Below are 22,443 nucleotides of genomic sequence, written 5' to 3'. Positions count from 1 at the left end.
CTCTCAAAACATGACGAAACAAACAAAATAACAAGTATTGGTGGGGATATAGAGAAGTCAGAATCCTTGTGCACTGCTGACGGGACTGTAAAATGGCACAACCACTAGGGAAAACAGTATGATGGTTCTTCAAAAAATTAAAAGTAGAACTACCATATGATGCATATATATACACGTATATATTGTGTATGTGTACACACATGTATATTGGGATATAGATTGTGTATATCTACACACATATACATTGGGATTGTTGCATTATATATATATATATATATATATATATATATATATATATATATATATATACATATACATACACACACACACACACACACACACACACACACACACCTGAAAGCAGAATGTCAAGGAGTTATTTCCAAACCTATGTTCAAAGCAGTACTACTCACAATAGCCAGGAAACAGAAGCAACCCAATTCATCAACAAATGAATGGACAAAAAAATATGGAATATACACACAATGAAAGACTTAAAAAGAATTGAAATCTTCTCACATGCTTCAATGCTATAGGAGAAATGTTTGTATCTTCCCCCAAAATTCACATGTTGAAATCTTCATGCCCAAAGGCCTTTAGGAGGTGATCAGGTCATGAGGGTGGAGCCTTCAAGGATAGGAGTAATGCCCTATAAAAGAGCTCCCTTGTCCCCTTTCACCATGGAAGGAAGTTGGCAGGAAGTTGGCAGTCTACAATCCAGAAGAGTGTCTTTGCCAGAACCCAACCCTTCTGTCACCCTGATCTTAGACTTGCAGCTTCCAGAACCATGAGAAATACATTTCTTATTTGCAAGATACCCAATCTGTATATATAACCCAATTTTTGTTATAGCAGCCTTAATGGACTAAGACATACAACATGGATGAACCTTGAAAACATTATGCTAAGTGAAGTGACTAGTCACAAAAGGACAAACATTGCATGATTTCATTTCTTTTTTATTATAAAAAAATTTTTTTTAATGTTTATTTTTGAGAAAGAGACAAAGCATGAGTGGAGGATGGTCAGAGAGAGAGGGAGACACAGAATCCAAAGCAGGCTCCAGCCTCTGAGCTGTCAGCACAGAGCCCAACGCGGGGCTTGAGGTCATGAATCTCGAGATCATGACCTGAGCCAAAGTCGGATGCTTAACCTACTGAGCCATCCTGGCACCCCTGTATGATTTCACTTCTGTGAGGTATCTAATGTAGTCAAATTCACAGATAGAAAGCAGAATGATTGTTATCAAGGTCTGGGGGGGGAGGGGACAAACAGGAGTTATTTAATAGGTATAGAGTTTCAGTTCTGCAAGATGAAAAAGTTCTGGATATCTGTTTTACAACAATGAATATATTTAACACTACTAAACTGTACACTTAAAAGTAAGACACTAAGTATTACAATATATGTTTTTCCACAATAAATGTTATTAATAAAAAATAAAAATATATTTTAAAAATCCAAAACTTTTTTTTTTTTTTTTCTGAATAGGAAGGAAGAAAAGAAATGAACGGGTAGTAAACATTTTCCTTCCGTGCAGATGTGTGTATTTCATTTCTGGTGCACTCCACACAGGCAAGTTCCACAGAGAGAGAACAAAGTTTAAACCCTAGACATGAGGACCTGAGCTTTCCAAAATCCAAATCAGACACTAAAGCCCATCAGAAAAGTCGAGGTGCTAGGATGTTTACCTTTAGGTTACCCATTTCCAGAGAAGACTCTTGCTCATGGTACGGCTACTCCCAGAAAATAGCAAGAACAACCAGTCTGTGCAATTTGGATTCCTGACCACAAACAACCGAAATGGACATTAGCAACTTAACAGGAAAAGAATTTATGGCAGTACAGTGGAAGTTCTAAACCCACATTAAAGCTGGAGAACCAGTTTATAAGAAGAATTTCTATGTCTGGGTAGCCAAGAACACACCCAGGCCACACCCCAGGGTCGGCCCCATTAGCACACCAGCCATGGCTATTCCTGACCCCAAGACTCCTGTCCAACTGATCCTGTGTTTCTACATTATACCCTCAATGCTCAAATTCTGGGGTGGGAAGAACTGACTGGGCATGCCCACGAGCTTCCATTCAGTGGGGAATTCTTACAACAGACGGATATTCAAATACTAAAGGGCAGAGAAAAGGAAATTACCTACACCGATTACCAAGTAGCTTAGCAAATGTTTATGTCTCACATGCCTAGCTCACCCAGTTTAAAATACTACAAAGTAGTAAGTTTCCAGCCAATTCCAGGAAATAGGAGAATCTTCATGCTCATTGGATCCTGTCACTTGCAATGCGGCAGGTTTCCACGAGTTATCCAACCAGATCAGACCACTCATAAACTATCACTGGGTAAAGCAAGGTGCACAGGGGCGGGTAGGATGAATGTGACCATGGTTAGTTGCTCTCTAATGCTTTTGCTTTTGTCAAAGTCGAATTTACTTGACCGTGATAAGAGCAGACACTGTCTTCAAAACTCCTGCTAGAAGAGACTATAAAGATAGAGCGTGGACTGGCATTGCTGTCACTGTCACCATAGGACTAACAGTGCTCAAGCAGAGAAGATGCCATTTATCCAGCACAGTTTAATCAATGTGTAAGCCTCTAGTCGGCTCCCAGACAGTCTATCTGAAAAAATTTCCATAGACTCTGTAGAGCAAAGATACACAGAGATTTAGAAAGTCGTAGAGAAGTGAAGGCAAGGATAAGCAATTAACTTTACCTCACACTACAGTCTTTTATTCATTCATACATTCCTCTATCCAAAGGGCTCTCAAGACTTCTACTTTCACAATGATAGAGCAAAGATGTCTCTTCCTTTATCTTGAAAAATCAACAAGAGTTTTTTTAAAAAACCAGAAACACAATTTTTAAAAAATAAAACAGGAGACATCTTACAGCTCTGAACCACAACATACGCAGGAAGTGGGGAGAGAGACAGTGAGGGGCATCAGAGAGCAGAAGATGGGTCAAACCTCAGTGTTTGCAAAGCAGCATCAACAAGACACAAGCTGCAGGGCCCCAAAGACATCAGGAGCTGGAGGCATCAGCTACTGTGAGGGTGGGGTGAGTGGGCAAAGACAAGAAAACAGGGAGCTGGTTTGAAAGTCTACATAAGCAGCAGTTAGATACCAGGGTGCCTCACTCTCCCCCAAAGGAGCTAGAAGGTCCACCCTTAATAAACATGGCTTCTGGAAGCAACAAACTTAGAAACGCCAGAATGGAAGACAGTGGGGTTTCAACAGGGATATGAAGAGAAACTGTGCATGGCAGAGAGGGAGAGCCTCCAGTGTCTCACCTACAGGTCCAGAACTCCAGTAGCCAGGCTGATATCCCCAAAGCAAGAGACTGAAGGGCCATTCTCTGGAAAAGCTAATCTATCATCTGAGAAAAGACCCACAGATTTTATTATCAGTATCTGCAATGAGAATGCTAACAGGCTACCCAGTCATCCCTACAGGGAAGTGGGGGAAGGGAGAAACAAGCCCACATGGGTACATAAGGACACCTGCAGCTTCTAACTAGCTTTCTAGTGCCTCACCTCTTAAATAAACAAAAGACCAAGATCACCAGAGATCTGAGGAAAGCCTACCACACTTGAGAGAAAAGACCAAAATAAAGTGAAAACAAGGGAATTAGTAGGACAGGGACAGTACTGGTAAGAAAAGACCGCAAAGAAATCATATTTAATATCTCACTGAGCTAAGATCTGGTATTCATCTCATAAAGGCGCATTATTAAAAAGAGAAAACCAGAATGTAAGGAAGGGAAAAAAAAAAAAGATGACATAAAAATTCAATGAAAAAATTCAGAGGTAAGCTAAAGAAATCTCCCAGAAGTAGAAACAAAGAGGACAATAAAATATATATATATATTAGAAATTCGCTGTAAGAAGTCCACTATTTAAATTAGTGTGTATTCCAGATAACGAGAACAAGGAGAAAAAGCAGGGGAAATTTTTTCAAAAAAATGCTACAAAAACATTTAATAATCATGTAGTTCTTGGAGAAGGACCTACTGAGCACTCAGCGCTGTGAATGAAAAATAGATAATAAAACAGCTATTTATTTCACCGTAAGCACCTCAGCACATATGATAGGATACACATATGATAAGAGATTAAAAATCTGCATAGAAGAAACTGGCAAAAACATACAAATGATCAAGAAAAATGTCACCAGACTTCTCAACTGCAGCACTAGAAACCAGATGATAATGATGCAAAACCACCAAAATTCTTTCCAACCTAAAATTCTGTAATGAGCCAAATTACCACTCACCTACAAGACCACAATAAAGGAATTCTCACACCTGCGAAGGCTGAGGAAAATAAAGCTGTGAGATTTTTGTTTTAAGCCTTCTAGCCCTATTTGACTCACAGTTTTGCATTGTTTTGAACTGTACAGTTCACACACATTCTCAACTATGCCTCATTTTGGTTTACAGGTACAAGAGTACATTTTCTAGGCCTTGTAATCATGAATGGGATACACCCTCAGTTACCACATACTTCCCCTAATAAAATATGAGATCACAATACTAAAAAATTCCATAAAAAGTAATCTTTATTCTTATATAATGTACTTAAAAAGTATTTTATAGCCACAAATATCATGTGAAGTAAAAGAGATATTATCATCCTTTGCTTCAAGATGAGAAAACTGAGGGACTCCTGGGTGGCTCAGTCAGTTGAGCATCCAACTCTTAATTTTGGCTCAGGTCATGATCTTACGGTTCGTGGGATCGAGCCCCACGTCAGCCTCTGCGCTGACAGCATGGATTCTCTCTCTCCCTCTTTCTCTGCTCCCTCACCTACTCAATCTCTCTCTCTCAAATTAAAATTTCAAAAAAAAAAAAAAAAAAAAGATGAGAAAATAGATTCTTTAAGAGAAAAATGACTTTTCAAAGGTGTCAAAGCCAACATAAAGCACTAGAACTCAAATCTAAGTCTAGTGCCATGTTTGGGATTCTCCTCTGACATGAATGTAGGAACTCTGTGCACAATCTTTATCTCCTCTCTTATGTCCATGGGAATGGTTTCATCTCAAGGTATGATAAGCACTATTGTCCCTTTTCTCCACTCTTATACAACCCAGCTATTTATTTCACCGTAAGCACCTCAGCACTGTTGGCCCTTCCCCTTCTCCAGGCCATCCTTAAAGAACTGGAGTACAGGTCCCAAAGTAAATACTTACGTATATACTGAGAGTATAACAAAAATCAAACCTTAACTACTCATTAGAAAGAAATTTCTCATTTTTTTTTCTTAACCCAGTGAGAAGGAAAAGAGATAATCAGACAAAAGTGACTTCATCTTCTCATATGCTACATACAGGAAAAAGGCACCTAATAATGTATTTTTGATGTTCATAATGATCCATCTGGCTCATTATCATAAAAAAAAAAAGAAACTCTGGTTTATAATCAGCTATTAACAGTTTTTTATACCATAGAGGGATAAAGATTCAAGGATAATTTCCCCGTCTACTCTGCTCCCAAGATGTATTAATCAAGTAATATGCTTCAAGGGGCGCCTGGGTGGCTCAGTCAGTTAAGCGTGCGACTCTTGATTTTGGCTCAAGTCATGATCTCACGGTTCATGAGTTCGAGCCCTGCATATGGCTCTGCATTGACAGTGCAAAGCCTGCTTGGGATCCTCTCTCTCCCTCTCTCTTTGCCCCTTCCCTGCCACTCTGTCTCTCTCTTTCAAAAATAAACCTAAAAAATCTACATGCTTTAAAATTTAGAGCACAATAAACACGCACACACACACACACACACACACACACCCCTTCCCTTCTCACCACTTTACCACTTTCCCCAAACAGACAGGAACACTAAGACATGTATGTATTCACATTCACACACAGTCTGCAACCTTGGACTCATATACCCTTCTATTAGACTGTGGGCCTGAATGGCCCAGGGTGAAGAAAGCACAGTCCTCACTGAGAAAACCCAACTTCACTCTGGTTAACTGTGTTTTCAGTCAAGCAAAGAAATAGTGTGGTAACAATCCAGCTACTTACTCCACAGTATCGGTCACCATTAAATATCTGAGGTGGCAGAGGATTGCCCTGAGCAGGCTTCTTTTCTGGGGGGATGTTTTTGTACATCCATTGTCTTTGTTCTTCTGACATTGTGATATCCACCTCCTCAAACTCTATCTTGTTGGCTTCCAGAAATCTAACCACATCCTGCTGTTTCTTCTTTATCTAAAGAGAGAAGACAGACAAATGAGAAATGCTTATCTGAAACAATATGCAGATATTTCCAAATTGAACTAGACTTGATTTCTCATGGTCAGAGGTCACCAATGCAAAACCAAGAGGCAATTTTCACAGGCACCAGGCACCGTCCACTCACTGGGTATCCAGCAGAAGTCTAGACAAGTCCTGACATGATGATTTCTTCACCTAGACTCCCCAGAACACTGGGGCACAGCCCTGATCACCTGGAAGGATCAGATTATGCATGAGGTGAGGGACTTCGTTCTCAGAGGGACATAACCACTGCCCCTCCCAGTTACAGAAGCTGACATTTACAGTCATGAAAACTCCCTCTGCAGAAACCATTTGAAAACCAGGGAGAGCCCATATGAGATGTCGACACTTCACTGATTCCCGGGAGCAGCAACATTTCTATTCCCCTCAGCAGTCTCTTTCAGGTATTCCACAGCGGTAGCCACTGTCATGAAAGCATCCTTTCATCAATTCAAAAGAGAAAAATGTTCTCCACTTCTAAGGTGAGAGTAAACAACAAGCATCGGCTGACTTTGAACTCTGTATTCCTTAACTCTCTTTGTTCCTCTCACCTTCATGTTTCCTTCTTCAGTCACTAGGGGTCAGGTGTGCTCCTGAAGAGCTGCAAACACATCTGTAGGTTTTCAAAATCTTATCGGTTTTATTTCAGGGTACATATTAAATAATTCAGATGGGGCAACAATATTCAGTATCTTAAACACAGCATGTAAAACAGGAGACCACACACCTGCTTTTTCTAAATGATTCTAGGAAATGTACACAGACTTAACACAACCTAAGTGGTGAAGTAAATTTTATAAGGGCCAAAGAAAAGAATCATTTTGAGAGGGCAAGCCGCCAAAAAGACCTCTCATCTAGAAAATAAAATGCTTGAAGAACAAACTTTCACATACTGATTGCCTCCACCAATTTCCTCCAACTTCCTCTCAAAAGCCTCAATGACATGTGCTTCTGAGATGGAAATTTGTTGTAGGTCATGAGCAAAGACATTCTGATCACTGGGTTGAAGTCTATGAATGAGTAACAAGATTGTACAGTTAGCATGGACAGAAATACAAAGCTAGCAAAATAGAGTATCTTTACCCTCGATGATATGAGAAAACAAGAGACCTAGTGTATGGTTATAAATCAAAATGGATACATTATCTTGTTTCTTGAACGAAGCTATTTCTCATTTCTGAAAAAGTTAACTTTTTCCCCCTGATACACAATTTTCAGAAATGTAGTTATGTTATTTTGAAACTTTGGCTTGCAAAAAAAGTATTATCCATACTACTTAGTTTCCCCTTACAACCCTACAAGGCAGATAAACAAGGTTGATGCTGAGGTCAAAACTGGTCACCTATTTTGATGGAGGTCTTAGTACGTATTCTTGTCAAGATAATCATGTCATTCTCCTATTTAAGATCTTCTTTAATGAGTCCCCATTGCCCTTGGAAGAATACATACATTTCTTAGCATAGCACAATGTCCTTCATGATCCACCTCCTTTGATTATAAGAGCAAATGTATTTGCATTTTTAAAAGTCTAGAAATTGTAAAACAAGCAAACTGTCAACATTTAATTAGAGGAAAGGGTCAAAAATTAATTAGAGGAAAGGGTTTGGATTTAATGTCCGTAGGTAGAGCTTTACATATCCAACATATTTCAAATGTTCATGAGTGATCAAAAGTGAACCCAACACAGTCAAACCTTAGTTTTCCATATGATGTATGTACACATAATATCCACCCCACCTCCACGTCTACCTCAAAAGATGAATACCCTAAAACTCACATACTCTTAATACTAGGCTATATCAAAGACACACAGTTTCTCTACATCCCAGCCTCCAAGCCCTACACGCACGCGCACACACACACACACACACACACACAGCATTTATTGCTTAACTATAATCCCCTACTGCTCACTGGTCATTCCTTTCATAGGATCACACTCGATAAAAAGAGCTGGGTCTTGCCCCTTTCATTCAAGAATGTACCCTGTGTACGTCCTGTCATTACAAATTTTTCAAGGGCACTTAGGTGGCTCAGTCAGTTAAGCCTCCAACTCTTGATTTCAGCTCATGTCATGATCTCACGGTTCCTGGGATTGAGCCCCTGAGCACACTCTCTCTCCCTCTTTCTACCCCTCCCCAGCTCACATACACACACACACTCTGTCAAAATGAACATTGTTTTTATTCAAAAGCATGAATTTTTATATCTGCCTAGCAACCTATCATGTAGATGTTTTCAGTCAACTACTATTCAATTATTGGTATTTAGCATATTTGTAACTTTCAGCACCAGAAATATCATGTAGTGAACATCTTTACTTAAAAATCTTTGACACTATCTCCCAATACTATTTTAGGACAAAACCCTATGAATGAAACTCAGATCAAAGGGCAGAGACATTTTTCAGGCTCCTGGTGGACCCATGCTAACCTGCTTTTCAACAAGTCCTTGTCAATATGTTCCCATTAGCAATGTATGAAAGTGTCCATGTCTCAACACCCCTCCCTCCTTACAGCCAATATCTGAAAGATGTATCACAGAATATTAAAATCCAAACAATGGGAGGTGACGGATGTGTTAATTAAACTAACTGTGGTAATCATTTCACAATATATACAAATATCGAATCATTATGTTATATACCTTATACTTATAGAGTATTATATGTCAATTATATCTCCAAAAAATTGAGGTGGCGGAAAACAAATTGGTTGCTGTTAAAAAAAAAAATTCAAGGGGCTCCTGTGCAGCTCAGCCAGTGGAGCGTCATCATGCTCTTGATTTCAGCTCAGGGCAGGATCGCAGGGTCACGGGATTGAGCCCCATGTCAGGCTCTGCACTGCACATGGAGCCTCCTTAGGATTCTTTCTGTCTCTCTCTGTCTCTGTCTCTCTCTCTTTCTGCCCCTCCCTGACTCATACATGGGCTCCTGCACTTTCTCTGTCTCTAAAGTAAAAAAAAAAAAAAAAAAAAAAAAAAAAAAAAAAAAAAAAAAGCATCATTACACACTAACACTGCTCAAGAAGCAAAGGACAGTTACTAACAAAGGTGAGAATTGACAGCAGCATATGGAGTAAAATGTAAATAATTATATCTCTGTTTTAAAAGAGGAAAGCAGGGGAGGCACCACCAGGTTTGGGCTTCAAAGAGATCACTTTAATACTATGCAACTTAAAAGAAAAAAGGAGGAGTTCTGTACATACTCTTAACACTGCTATGAAAAGATCTCCAAGACAGATTAGTAAGTGAAAACACAAGGAACAGAACTGTGCATAGACTAGGAACATTTTTTAAAAATAGAGAAAATAAAAGAACACATTTGTACTTACGTTAAAATAAGCTCTGGAAGGTTATATAAAAAACCAACAGAAATAGTTGTCTGGGAGCTAGGAAAGTAGGGACTGGGGGGGGATGGAGAAAAAATGGGAGCAAAAGTCTTAGCTCTCTACATGTGTAAACTGTAAACTTTTTTGCACAGTGTGAATATGTTAGTATTCAAGATTAAATACAAGAAAATTATGTAGAGAAAGAGAGCTTCACATAGAAGGGAACAGGAGTATGTAGCCATAGAGATGTAGTATTTTATATAAATTGGGTTTTCCAACAGGACACGGAAGCCCCACAACTCAGAGCACATTGTTACTCGTGGGCCTTCATGTTTATTCACACTTCTAAGAAAGGCCAGATGATGAAAAATCATTTTTTTTTTTTTTTAAAAAAGAGCTAAGGCCACAGAAAACTAACCAATACTACAGCAAATCACTCAAATAAACAAAGGACAAAATTTAACCCAGGGAAGGAAGTTTTCAAGTGGATATCTGTGGCATTAGCATGAGGAAGGAAGAAGAGTCATGAGCAGATACCACAAGCTATTTTGAGATCTGCGGAGGTGAACGTGGCCTGGAACTGTGGGAGCCCAGGGATCTGTGGCAGGGGGACAGGCCACCTCAGGTGGCAGGGACTTGGGTGAAGAGATGGGACTGCTGGGTGGGACCCCAGGTAATAGGCTTCCCATGTGGCAACAGGAAGCTGCCAGGGATGCTGCAATGTGCTGGCATAAACCCAGAGTTCAAGTAGCAATAACATATACCATCATTTCCTTGACTCCAAGGGCTTTTCCTCCCCACATTTCAAGTATCCTGAAACAAAATGTACCTTAAATCAATATCAAAAGCCATCTGAGGAGCAAATGGGAAAGAAGTTAATTGTGGGGCAATAGTAGCTGCCTTCACCCATGTCAATTTAGCTATGAGTGCAAAGTACCTATAACTCAGGGGGTGTTTGTTGTTGTTTCTTTCTTTTTCTTTTTTTTTTTAACACACTTAGAAACCATGGAAGATAATGCTAGGTTTTTACCCAGTAGCCAATTTCCCTTTCTTTTTTTTTTTTAACGTTTTTATTTATTTTTTGTGAGACAGAGACAGAGCACGAGTGTGGGAGGGGCAAAGAAAGAGGGAGACACAGAATCTGAAGCTGTCAGCACAGAGCCCAATGCGGGGCTCGAACCCACAAACTGCGAGATAGTGACCTGAGCAGAAGTAGGTGCTTAACCAACTGAGCCACCCAGGTGCCCCAATCTCCCTCTCGTTCTTAATAATAGAAGGCTGGTATTGTTTAGGAAAGCAATGTGCTCTGCTACAAAAACTTGTTTTACCCAGACTCCTCTGCAGCCAGGGGTCATGACACAGAATGAGACAGAAGGCACATGTTCTCGGGAAGGCTCTACTTGATGAATAAAACCACAAAGCCCAATTTGTCCTCTCTCCTCTTGCAGAAATGCAGAAGTAGTGCCTGGAGGCGCAGAAACCATTGTGCAAATGTGAAAACAAACGCCATATGCTAAGGATGGTCAAGCAGAAAGACAGGAGCTTGGGTCCTTGATATTTTATAGCTGCCACACCAGTCTTGCGCAGCCCACTCTAAACCTTTCTGTATTAGACAAATAAACATTTAATTGCTTAAGCCACTCGATCAAAGTTTTTCTATAGCCTGCACTCAAACACAATGCTACCTGAAGAAATTCTTAACTGCTACTTAAAATGTCTTCAGAAATACTACAGTATGATGGATTGAAAATAAAAGCTATTACTGCCTAGCAGAGCCTAGAAATAAATGCTGTAAGACATAAATTTAAGTGAAATGAATATTTGTCACTGAATAAACATGAATTTTCATTATTTTCTTCATAAAACAACCACAGGAAAAAAAAAAGAAAAAAGAAAAGAAGTCGTTGGACCCAAAACAGGAAGATATCTACAAAAGCATTAGAGTTAGATTTTATTATGTTATTCACACACACACACCATTACACATCATCCAAAGCAACTAAAGGGAACAAGTGCTTCAAAATCTCATAGGCTAGATCATGGGAAGGCAAACTATGGCCCACGGGCTAAATCTAGCTCACAACAGGTTTTGTATGGACCATGGCCCCAAATGGGATACTTTTAAATGTAGCTGAAAAGAAAATAAAAATAATAGTATCACATGACATGTAAAAAACACATTAAATGCAAATTTCAGCGTCCATAGATAAAGCTGTATCGGAAGATGGCCACACGCACTCATTTCCATACTAACTGTGGCTGCTTTGGCCCTGACAATGGCAGGGTTGAGTGCTGCAACAGAGGCCTCATGGTTCCCAAAGCCTAAAGAAAAAGTCCGTCCTTTACAAAGTGTGCCAACCCTGGGCTAGACCACAGATCTCCATTTCCGGCTCAAAGTTCAATTCCTTAGTGAGGCCTTCCCTGACGACCAGATTTTACATTTTTACCAGTGGCACTCCGTACACACACACCCCCTCTCCAACTCCCTACTTCCCTTCAAGGCTTCATTTTTCACCACAGCACTTAGTATCTGATATACTAGTGGTGTTTTCAGTGTTCTTTCTTTTCAGTATTTCTTTCTCTACCTACCCTAATAGAATATAAATTCCATAGGGTGAGGGATGTTGTCTGCTGTTTTGTTCATTGCTGTACCTCCAGGGCCTAGGATGGTGTCTCGCATATAGCAAACACTCACCAAACAGTTGTTAACGAATACACAGGAACTTCACACATGGAAGGGCTGGCGTGACAGGAAGGCCTCATCCTGACTCAGCAATGTTGGTTCTCTCATCGTTCACCTTACGTATCACCTCCTTGGAGAGTCCTCTCCAACCACCTTAGCTGAAGTTTTATTGTCTAAATCTACTACAATTTTATTTATTTATCTGTGTACTTGATTTTATGCTCATCTCTCTCCCCACAATGTCACTTCTGTAAGCAAGAGACTGACAACGCAAGAGGCGTTCAGTAAATATTAACTGAATGGATGATTAAAGAATTATCACCCCAGCCCTGACATCAAAGATTTCCAGGTGATGTTCAAGAGATCAAACTGAGTTGGTAATTTAATTTAGGAACAAATGTAACTGAAGTTTAGCCAAAAAGGAATGTAGATCAAATGCCAGTATTTCTCAATTAATGCTAAAGCTGTATGATTTTAAAAAGCAGTGTCTCTAGGACGCTACATGTAACTGTAAATTGCCTAAATAATTCAGAACAATCTGTAGACCCTGAATGTGAAAAAAGCTTTCCTTTAACATTGACAATGATATTGAAGAAGAAAGTTGTATGTGACTATACATTTAAATAAATGCTGTTGTCAGTTCATTTCAAAAATTGCAAGTGCATAATGTAGTGTTTTGTTTGGCCCAAATGTTTTAATTAAACTGCTGATATATTTGCAAATTGACGGCAATTGCGAACTAAGCAAATAGGTCAGTATTTCCCTGACTCTGCTTCCAACTGCCACGATAGGATTCTATCACCCCCACCCACTTCCCCCAGTATCTCCAGCAGCTCTGAAGCAAGCTTCGAGGCAGCCATCTTGGTCCAGCTGCTTCAATAAAGGGTCTGAATGTGTTCCCCTCAAAATTTATATGTTGAAACCTAACCTCCAAGGTGATAGTATTACAAGGTGGGGGCTATGGAAGGTGATTAGTTTACTAGGACAGGACCCTCATGAATGGGGTTAGTGTCCTTATAAAAGAGACCCGAGAACATCCCTGCCACTTTCTGCCATTGAGGACACAGCAAGGAATCCGCAGTCTGCAACCAGAAGAGGGCTTTCACCAGAACCCAACTGTGCTGGCAGCCTGATCTCGGACTTCCAGCCTTCAGAACTGTAAGAAATAAATTTATATTGCTTGTAAGCTACCCAGTCAATTTTGTTACAGCAGCCTAAACAAAGACAATGAACCTTTACCCTTTCAACTCCAAATCCTGGGCCTGCTAAAGACCCCAAAGCCTGCACCCACGCCTTGGTAACCTACCCCCACAGGCGCCTGGGTGATAAACTGTCTGGGCTGGTGCTGCTGAATTGGCTGACCTGGCATGAACACTCAGTGACCCATGAAAATCTTAGTGAAGATGTTTATAGCTCTTTCACTGGCAACCTCCTGGCTCCAGGAATCCCTAGGGACTGGATCTGCGGCCAGGCTAAATAAATTACATTGTACTTCAGTTAGATTTACCCCTACTCTGTGGCACTTTTAAGTAAACTTGCACTCCTTCACTCTCTCTTCTTGTCGGATTAGTTCTTTCCCAGACGGCTGACAATTTATGTAATTAAGTAGCCCTTCCAGAAGAATCCTTCCATATGCTTCTAGGCATGCCTGGTCATGTTTGAATTCTGGGGTATACACAGCTGTTGCTGCACCTTGGGACCTTGAGAGTCACTAGCAAATAACGAGAAATAATCAATTTGAATAAGATAGTTGTTTTTTTAATTGAGATTTAATGTGCACAATTGTGGGAATTCAAGTTTAAAGACAACTAATTGTGGGAAATCAAGTTTAAAGACAACTGAAGTACAGGCGGATGAAGCATGGAAAACTGGGGGCGAGAGGGGAGTGTGTATTTTTGAGTTAGACTGTCTGGGTTTTAATCCTGGCCCTATCTGTTGGGTAGCCTTGGAGAAATTACAAAGCTTCTCTCAGCATTAGTTGCCAAATCTGTGAAATGGACCCAGTATCTTTTTGCATAGGTTCATTGGGAGGATCAGATACAAAAAGAGCTAAGCAATCCCAGGCACTTGCTCAATTGTTCCATTCATTCAAACACACGAGCTTTTCTTTCGTGGCCCTAGATGGGGCCCTCTGCCAAAAACATGAAATGACTTCCGGGTACTTTCAAAGGTTTTAGGTATTCAATGTAACAGTTCTTTATTTCACTTACTTTCACACTTCAAATACACATTTTTCTTTTTTCTGACTTACAGCAGATGTAGGACTCATTAGGACCTTTTACGTATCTCACATGGAACAAGTCGAAGGCAGAGGAAGAAAACCAAAAAGTAAAAATTTTCTTAGAACAACACAAATTACAATGGAGAGACTGGACTAAGGGGAAGTAGAGGGAGGGCTCTAAGACAACCCCTTTCCACTACGGAGGGAGAAAAGGACTGATGACCTTTCCCTTGTAAGAAGACCCTTGCTACTTCTAGCAATTAAGCAGAGTATCTCAAAGATACATAATTTCATGGCAAATTCTTTAACAGTTCACTGTTGGACTCACTAGGCATTCTATTGTCATAAAGAGGATGCAAATGGCAGAAAGTATTATGGCAGACACTGGACCAGTTACCCCTTTTCTGTGAAGGCCAAAGTTCCAGAGGCAGACACAGAATCTGAAACAGGCTCCAAGCTCTGAGCTGTCAGCACAGAGCCCGACACGGGGCTCAAACTCATGGACCGCGAGATCATGACCTGAGCCGAAGTTGGACGCTCAATCGACTGAGCCAACCAGGTGCCCCCCAAACACTCTTGTAGCCGGGCACCTCTGTGACCCAGATCTAGCCCCTGAGGTGTGAGCCAAAGTCTGCTGGGTAAAGCTTCTGGTCAAGGCTTTGCTCTCCTGCTCAAGCATATGGATTCAGGTGTTAGGCCCTTTATCCCCGCCCTTCCACCTCCTTTCTGCTTGGAACCTCAGTGTGAGGGCTAGAGACGTGCAGGCAGCTTTTCTGCCATGAGCCAGTAAGCATCAGGAAAAGGCCAAGAGAATGCTAGAAACACAAGCCCTGAACAAATCAGCCTCCAGAATTACAAAGAGAGAAAACTTCCATTCTTTTGAGATCTCATTGGCCATGTTCTCCCTTACCTGCAGGTGAACACATTCCTAACGAGAATGCTCACCGCTAAGGTTTCACTGTTGGGGAGTAGGGCAGGGTGTAGAATAAACCCCAATAAGCCACCTGCTAACCGTCAACATTCTAACACTGTTTAACTAAACAGGAAGTTACACATAAAGTACTGTGTGTCTGGTGTCTATTGCAGTTTATCTTACTAGAAAGCAAATACCAGGTTACCAAGCCAAAGATAGCAGTGCGAGAGGCTGTCTAGCAAGAGATTGAAACTGGAGTTTTAAGGAATCAGAGTGTCAGAAAGAGATGGATTATGCAACACAGGACAATTTTTGAAACAACCAGTATTATATGTTGTATTTTAAAGCAATAAAATTTTAATGATGGAAAAACTTGTGCTTTTTCACCTATGTACCATTAGCACAATCCAGGCTACTCAACAGGCACTCAGTATGTTTATATTAAACACAGAAATATTACTGAGTTTGAATAAATACCTTTAACATATTTGCTTTTGAATCAGTCAACATTTTCCGTGCTGTTTTCTTAACCAATTTGCATTAGTTTCTTTTTCCTGTTTTTGTAAGTCATCTTTGCAATATAAGTATTTTTTTATTTAAAAAAAAAAACACCATAATCTCATCATCCTGAAGTAATTATTTCTTATAGTACCTTCCAAGGACACAACATTTAGAAATATGCTTCATAGGGGCGCCTGGGTGGCTCAGTAGGTTGAGCGTCCAACTTCAGCTCAGGTCATGATCTCACAGCTCGTAAGTTTGAGCCCCATGTGGGGCCCTGTGCTGACAGCTCAGAGCCTGGAGCCTGCTTCGGATTCTGTGTCTCCCTCTCTCTCTGCCCCTCCTCCACTCATGCTCTCTTTCTCTCTCAAAACTAAACATTAAAAAAAAAAGAAATATACTTTATATAGTTGCCATAATAACATACACATTTGGGGTAGGATGTTTCAGTTTTATTGCAAATATTTTGTTTTTATAATCTCCATAGTTATCTTATTGCATGCATACATTCTATTAAGTACTTTAATGTTTAGAACATTATCCTACCATTGGAAATTTAAGTGTGTTCCAAGGATTTTTTTTTTTTAATTAAAGAAGAAAACTTGGGGCACCTGGGTGGCTCTGTCGGTTACACATCTGACTCCTAGTTTCAGATCAGGTCACAATCTCATGGTTCATGGGTTCAAGCCCTGCATCAGCACAGAGTCTGCTGGGGATCCTCTCTCCCTCTCTCTTTCTGCCCCTCCCCTGTTTGTGCTCTCTCTCTCTCAAAATAAATAAATAAACTTAAAAAAATTAACAACTTTTGCATGACCGATGAATGGAATCAGAAAAATGATTACCGCTGTTCTTTAATTATAATGGTGCTCGTCCTCCATCTGCATCTATGTATTTTTGGGTAGTTACCTTTTCAACAATGACAACTGTTACAGCAGACCTGCAAATTGTAGTACTGATTGTTAGCTCACATTGTTCTCACTAAGAAAAACTGTTTCTGATGGGAGAAAAATAATTTTTTATCATTAAAAAATAAAATTAATAATATTGTTTGAACTGTGCCCATGACATTTACTGCTATTTTGTGGACATTTTATGATTTACATCTTTTATTGGCATAGGAGCATATACACAGCATTTATTTAAAATACACACATATGGGGATATGTACTCAAAGAATTTTTAAATTTTTTTTAATGTTTACTTTTGAGAGGGAGAGAGCAAGAGCAAGCGAGCACAAGTGGGGGAGGGACAGAGAAACACACAGATTCCGAAGCAGGCTCCAGGCTCTGAGCTGTCAGCACACAGCCCAACGTGGGTCTTGAACTCACGAACCGTAAGATCGTGACCTGAGCCAAAGTCAGACACTCAACTGACTGAGCCACGTAGGTGCCCCTCAAAGAATTTTTAAATTATTATTGGGGTATGTGATCAAAAAACCATTGGCGGGGGAGGCGCCTGGGTGGCTCAGTCGGTTAAGCGTCTGACTCTTGAAAGTTACCAGACTGATAAAGAAATTGTAAAAATCCAACCTGAGCTTCACTGTAAATATGGCAGCACACTATACTGCTAATATATTTTCTATGGGTTAACATAAATAAGACATGGTGCTAAATCTAGACTTAGAAAAGACAGGAATATAAGCATATACAATTGAATCAGGGGAGGGAGAGAAATCTTAACATCTGGGCAATATCCTTTATAATCTGTTTTTTCTTCATACCAGTCCTTTTGCCCTTGAAGACATCACATACTTCCATGACTTCAAATCTCACCTGTAAGACTTAGAAATATATATCTAAACTATGTCTAAAACTTGCATTTCAAAATTGGCATCTTTCACAAGGGTCAATCCCCCAGTTCCAGAGCCTTTCTGGAAATGTATGCTTAAATGTCCCACCATCACCTCAAACTTGATGGCTAAAACAGAACAAAAACAATGTTGTCACAAAGTCAACCCACCAATCCACCCTTTTCCCTGAACTTTCCTGTTTCTATCAACAAAACACGACTTTGTTGATGACTCATCCTGACAGGAGAACTGCCTATACAAGTCCACAACTTAACGTCATTACAAAAATAACCTACCTAAATGAAAACCACACACTCTGTTACTAAACGACATGAAGGGAGCCTCTCTTGTGCTCAGTTGGGTAGCACTAAAAATGGGACAGTGTAAAGAATAAAGAAGGTGGGTGGTAAGTACGGCCAAAGCAAGCTTGGCTCTGAGGTCTGTGAGGGGCCCTGGTCCATCTGGGACTTTGCTTATGATGCTTAGAACACTGTGATAAAGATGCCAAGGGCAGTGGCCTGATCCTCATTTGGGCCACTTAGCTCTGAGTCATGAGCTAGTCCTGGACAGACAGAAATGGATGGATCGTTATCACCTTGGACAAGTTCCTTATTCTATCAAAGCCTTAGTTTCCTCATCTGTGAAATGCAGATCATAATTCAGCTCAGAGGATAGCGATGAAAATTAAACGGCATAATGCTCACAGACTTGTACACGGCCCACTGAAAGAACCCAGTACATGTTTTAGTTATTATTATAACTTTTATTCTAGGGCCACAAACCTCATTCTCTATTCTGTTCTTTAGCAAATATATTCTGCTAGTCAACTGGGGATACCTGGACCCAGTACAACTCCACAGCCACCTGGCTTCTCTTTCTCCATTCGTTCCTTGATTCACTTGTGTTCATTCCGCAGGGATATTTTGAAGGTCTAGGAGGTGTCAGGCCTGTACCAGGCCTGCCTCTGCCTTACTTCAGCTCATTTGCAAGTGAGCTGTGAGTTACAGGAAGTCAATATCCAGACTATATCCAGACTATATCCAGACTATATCCAGACTATAAAACTTGATTCAAATGGACGATCCACTCTTTAGGATTGTACATTTTAGTAAGAATGGGTTTCCCTTTAAATATGAACATGCTTTCTCACCAGTAGAACATGCTCTTTGAGGGTTTATTTTCCACACAGGTTCATGCTCATGCACATGCTCCCATCCTTGCCTGGGCAGCAGGCTACAGCGGACTGAGAGGGATGAGCACAGAGGAGACCCTTGCACAGGGGCTTGTGGTGAGCAGAACAGAGTTCCACAAATAGATGCTATTCATTGTTGTTTGCTCACAAGAGTAACCTTTTTGATTTTCCCACCTCTGCTGCATACAGGAACTGAGAGGAGGAATGGGAAAGTTAAAATGACAAAGTGGAACAGGGAGAACAGGAGATTTCAGCCAAGGTAAGAATTGACAGATGTCCCCACACTATACTCAGACTTAAAGTCAGTACCGGTGTATTTGTTTTTAAACTGGTGGTCAATGTCAATTTAAACACCTTTTTATTGTGAGTCATAGTTGTCTCTCTTTTGGAATCACAGATTAAGATCAAGAAGTTTATGTGTAATTAAATCCAATCACTTCATTTAGTTCCCTAACTGAAACTTAGGAAGGGTGTCAGAATGTATGGTCTACTGTCCTTGAGTTGAAATAATTCAGAACAGATGAGAGAGAGGTTGCCACTGCCCTGCCACTGGCAGAACAATTGTTTCCACAAACTTGGCTCTAACCACCATTAACGAAAACGTCACCCGTACGTATTTCCTGATTGGGAACAAATATTTTCAGAATAGCTTAGTCAACTCCTTTCACATTCCGGATCATGGGCTGGTGAGACATTATTTGCTTCTAATTCTTGGCATAATTTTAAAAGATAGCTGAGTAGGACAATACTAGGACTGAATGAAAATTTAAAAGATAAGTCTGTAAAATCTGCCACCTTAAGCTTAGTTGTTTCATTTTTCAAAACCATGCTTACATGTTTAATCCCACACGATGACTTGTTCATGTTAAGAAACTAAACCAGTATCTTTCCCAGCCCCCCTCCCTCTCCATGACTGCTCCATCAGGAGCTCCAACAGCCAGACCTTCCTCCAGTTTCCTAATAACCATGAAGTCATCACCTCCCTTCTTTCCTTCAGCTGCCAAGTCCTTCAAATTCTCCTCCTCCTCCTATCTTTCCTATTTCTCCCCATTTCTAAAAATTTTTTTTTTTAACGTTTGTTTATTTTTGAGACAGAGAGAGACAGAGCATGAACGGGGGAGGGGCAGAGAGAGAGGGAGACACAGAATCGGAAGCAGGCTCCAGGCTCTGAGCCATCAGCCCAGAGCCCGACGCGGGGCTCGAACTCACGGACCGCGAGATCATGACCCGGGCTGAAGTCGGACGCTTAACCGACTGAGCCATCCAGGCACCCCTTTCTCCCCATTTCTAAAGGGCCTATTCTGCTACTGGCCAGCCAGTAAAATTCTGGGAGTCTCCTGGAAATTTACTGTCCTACCCACTCCTACCCTTCTAAAGGCAGACAAGAGTGTTCTTCTCAAGCACATATCACTATCTTTTCAGAACTTTAGAATTCCTCATTGGCTCTTGATAAACACTGTAGAAAGACAGCTACACAGCGTCACACTCTTAGATTTCCAGGCCTCTCACCTTCAGAATCCTGGAATCTTGAAGTATACTGGATCATACATGACGCCTTCCAGCCAGAGAACCTCAGCTCACACCCTAGACCCTTTGAGAACTGAATACAGCCTGTAATCTCTTCTCTTACCATCTCTTTTCCCTAAATTATGCAAGTTTACCTTGTTTGGCAAGACTTCTACACACATCTGAGCCCAAACACCTTGCTTACATCTTTATTTTCTACCTTCTCAGACATTTTATACTTTTTGTAGAGCTACACACATATGAACACATATTGATGTCACTTACGGTATTAGCTGTGTGTAGCACATCTCCCAAGAGAATTATCCACATAGCATATACTCAAATATCATCTGATATGTTGTCTCTGGGGCTTGTGGGAAAGAACAGATTCTAAGGGGAGGACTGGGTGCTTAAGATTTACTCACATTTCAGAAAACCAGAAAATTCAGAAGATCTTAGTGACGGTACCACTACCCACTTACCTGCCCAACACAGAAACCTGGACTTCATCTTTGATTCTCCCTGATGATGCAATTAATCAAGTCATGGCCTTTCTTCTTTCAAATTTTTTCTTGAACCCATCCACGCTTCTCCATTTTCACTCCTACTACCTCATACCAAGTCATCGTCTCTCATCTACAGCTTCCTGTGTCTTCTCGTAGCCAGATTTCCTTAGCCAAACCGCTTTTCACAAAGAAGCTAGTATTTTTATTAAAGTATAAACTTAATGGTTTCAGATCTCTGTTTAAAAACCTCTCAGTAACTTCCCATTAACTTTGAGATGAAAGGAAACTTCCATGCCCAGGCCCACAAGGCCCACCTCTCTGGCCTCATGCCCCTCCTCCCTCCCCCTGCAGCAATGGCTCTCGACCCATAGGTACATCTAGATCACCTGGAGCGCTTGTCAAAACAGATTGTGGGGGGTCCTGGGTGGATCAGTCGGTTAAGTATCCGACTTCTGCTCAGGTCATGTTCTCGCGGTTTGTGGGTTTGAGCCCTACACTGGGCTCTCTGTGTGACAGTTCAAAGCCTGGAGCCTGCTTCGGATTCTGCATCTCCCTCTCTTTCTCTACCCCTCCCTGTCTCATGCTGTCTTTCTTGGTCTGTCAAAAATAAATACACATTAAAAAATTAGAAAAAAAAAAACTTGTATTACTTAGCAAGGTGAGGCCATAATAAAACATTATCAAATGGAATGAAAGATGTGGTTGGTTTGATTTTATTGTTTTTACATTCTCTATCAAGATTACATGTTTAGTTCCTTAAAGAAAAAAGTCAGTCAAGTATAAAATATGAATTCAGAATGCCACTATTTTATAAGACTATCTATGAAAATTACACACAATTGCTCATACACGTGCCTCCTACTAATTAGAGGATACTACATAGAAGAGCTAGTCTAGCAAAACTTGCTATAATAGTCAAAATCCTCTGTAGTAAGGAGGAAATCCTGCTGAGGACAGTATTTTCCACAGGCAAGAATCACCGGCCTTCAGCCAAAAGCCATGCCGTTATTGATGGCCGGAGATACTACTCCATACACACTGTGTTGTTGTTTTTTTTAATGTTTTTATTTATTTTTGAGAGAGACAGAGAGAGAGAGAGCGTGCACGCACAAGAAGGGGAGGGGCAGAGAAAGAGGGAGACACAGAATCAGAAGCAGGCTCCAGGCTCTGAGCTGTCAGCACAGAGCCTAATGTGGGGCTCGAACTCATGAACCACGAGATCATGACCTGAAGTCAGATGCTTAACCGACTGAGCCACCCAGGTGCCCCCACACTGTGTTTTTGAATATGTTATTCTTGTTTCCACATCAGTTAATCCTCAATTGTGTAGAAAGTGATCCTAAGAGATGATCGAGAAACTACTGCCACTTAGGTTTGAAAAGCAATTTGGGGGACACCCGATCGTTTTCACAATTACATTTTATAAGGCATCATATAATTAGTCCACATTTCCTTTGTAGGCACAAACTCATACCTCTATGAGAAAGTCTGGATGCTCTTACTTACATTCTGTGCACCTGTCCTATGTTGGGTTGACCAT

The 22,443-nt window shown here is 40.6% G+C and overlaps 1 protein-coding gene across 1 annotated transcript in view; it reads right to left on the bottom strand.

The window, feature by feature from the left end:
- SH3BGRL2 (SH3 domain binding glutamate rich protein like 2) overlaps positions 1-22,443 on the bottom strand; it is a 98,303-nt gene that overhangs the window by 19,027 nt on the left and 56,833 nt on the right. Inside the window, exon 5 of the mRNA XM_081795799.1 lies at positions 6,030-6,215. Within this exon, the coding sequence (XP_081651925.1) occupies positions 6,030-6,215 (186 nt within the window). The remainder of the gene's footprint in view (positions 1-6,029; positions 6,216-22,443) is intronic.

Source organism: Panthera onca, chromosome B2, assembly GCF_046562875.1.
Source record: "Panthera onca isolate mPanOnc1 chromosome B2, mPanOnc1 haplotype 2, whole genome shotgun sequence".
NCBI lineage: Eukaryota > Metazoa > Chordata > Mammalia > Carnivora > Felidae > Panthera > Panthera onca.
The sequence above is the reverse complement of the archived record's forward strand: the minus strand, read 5'-3'. Positions and strand labels throughout refer to the sequence as shown.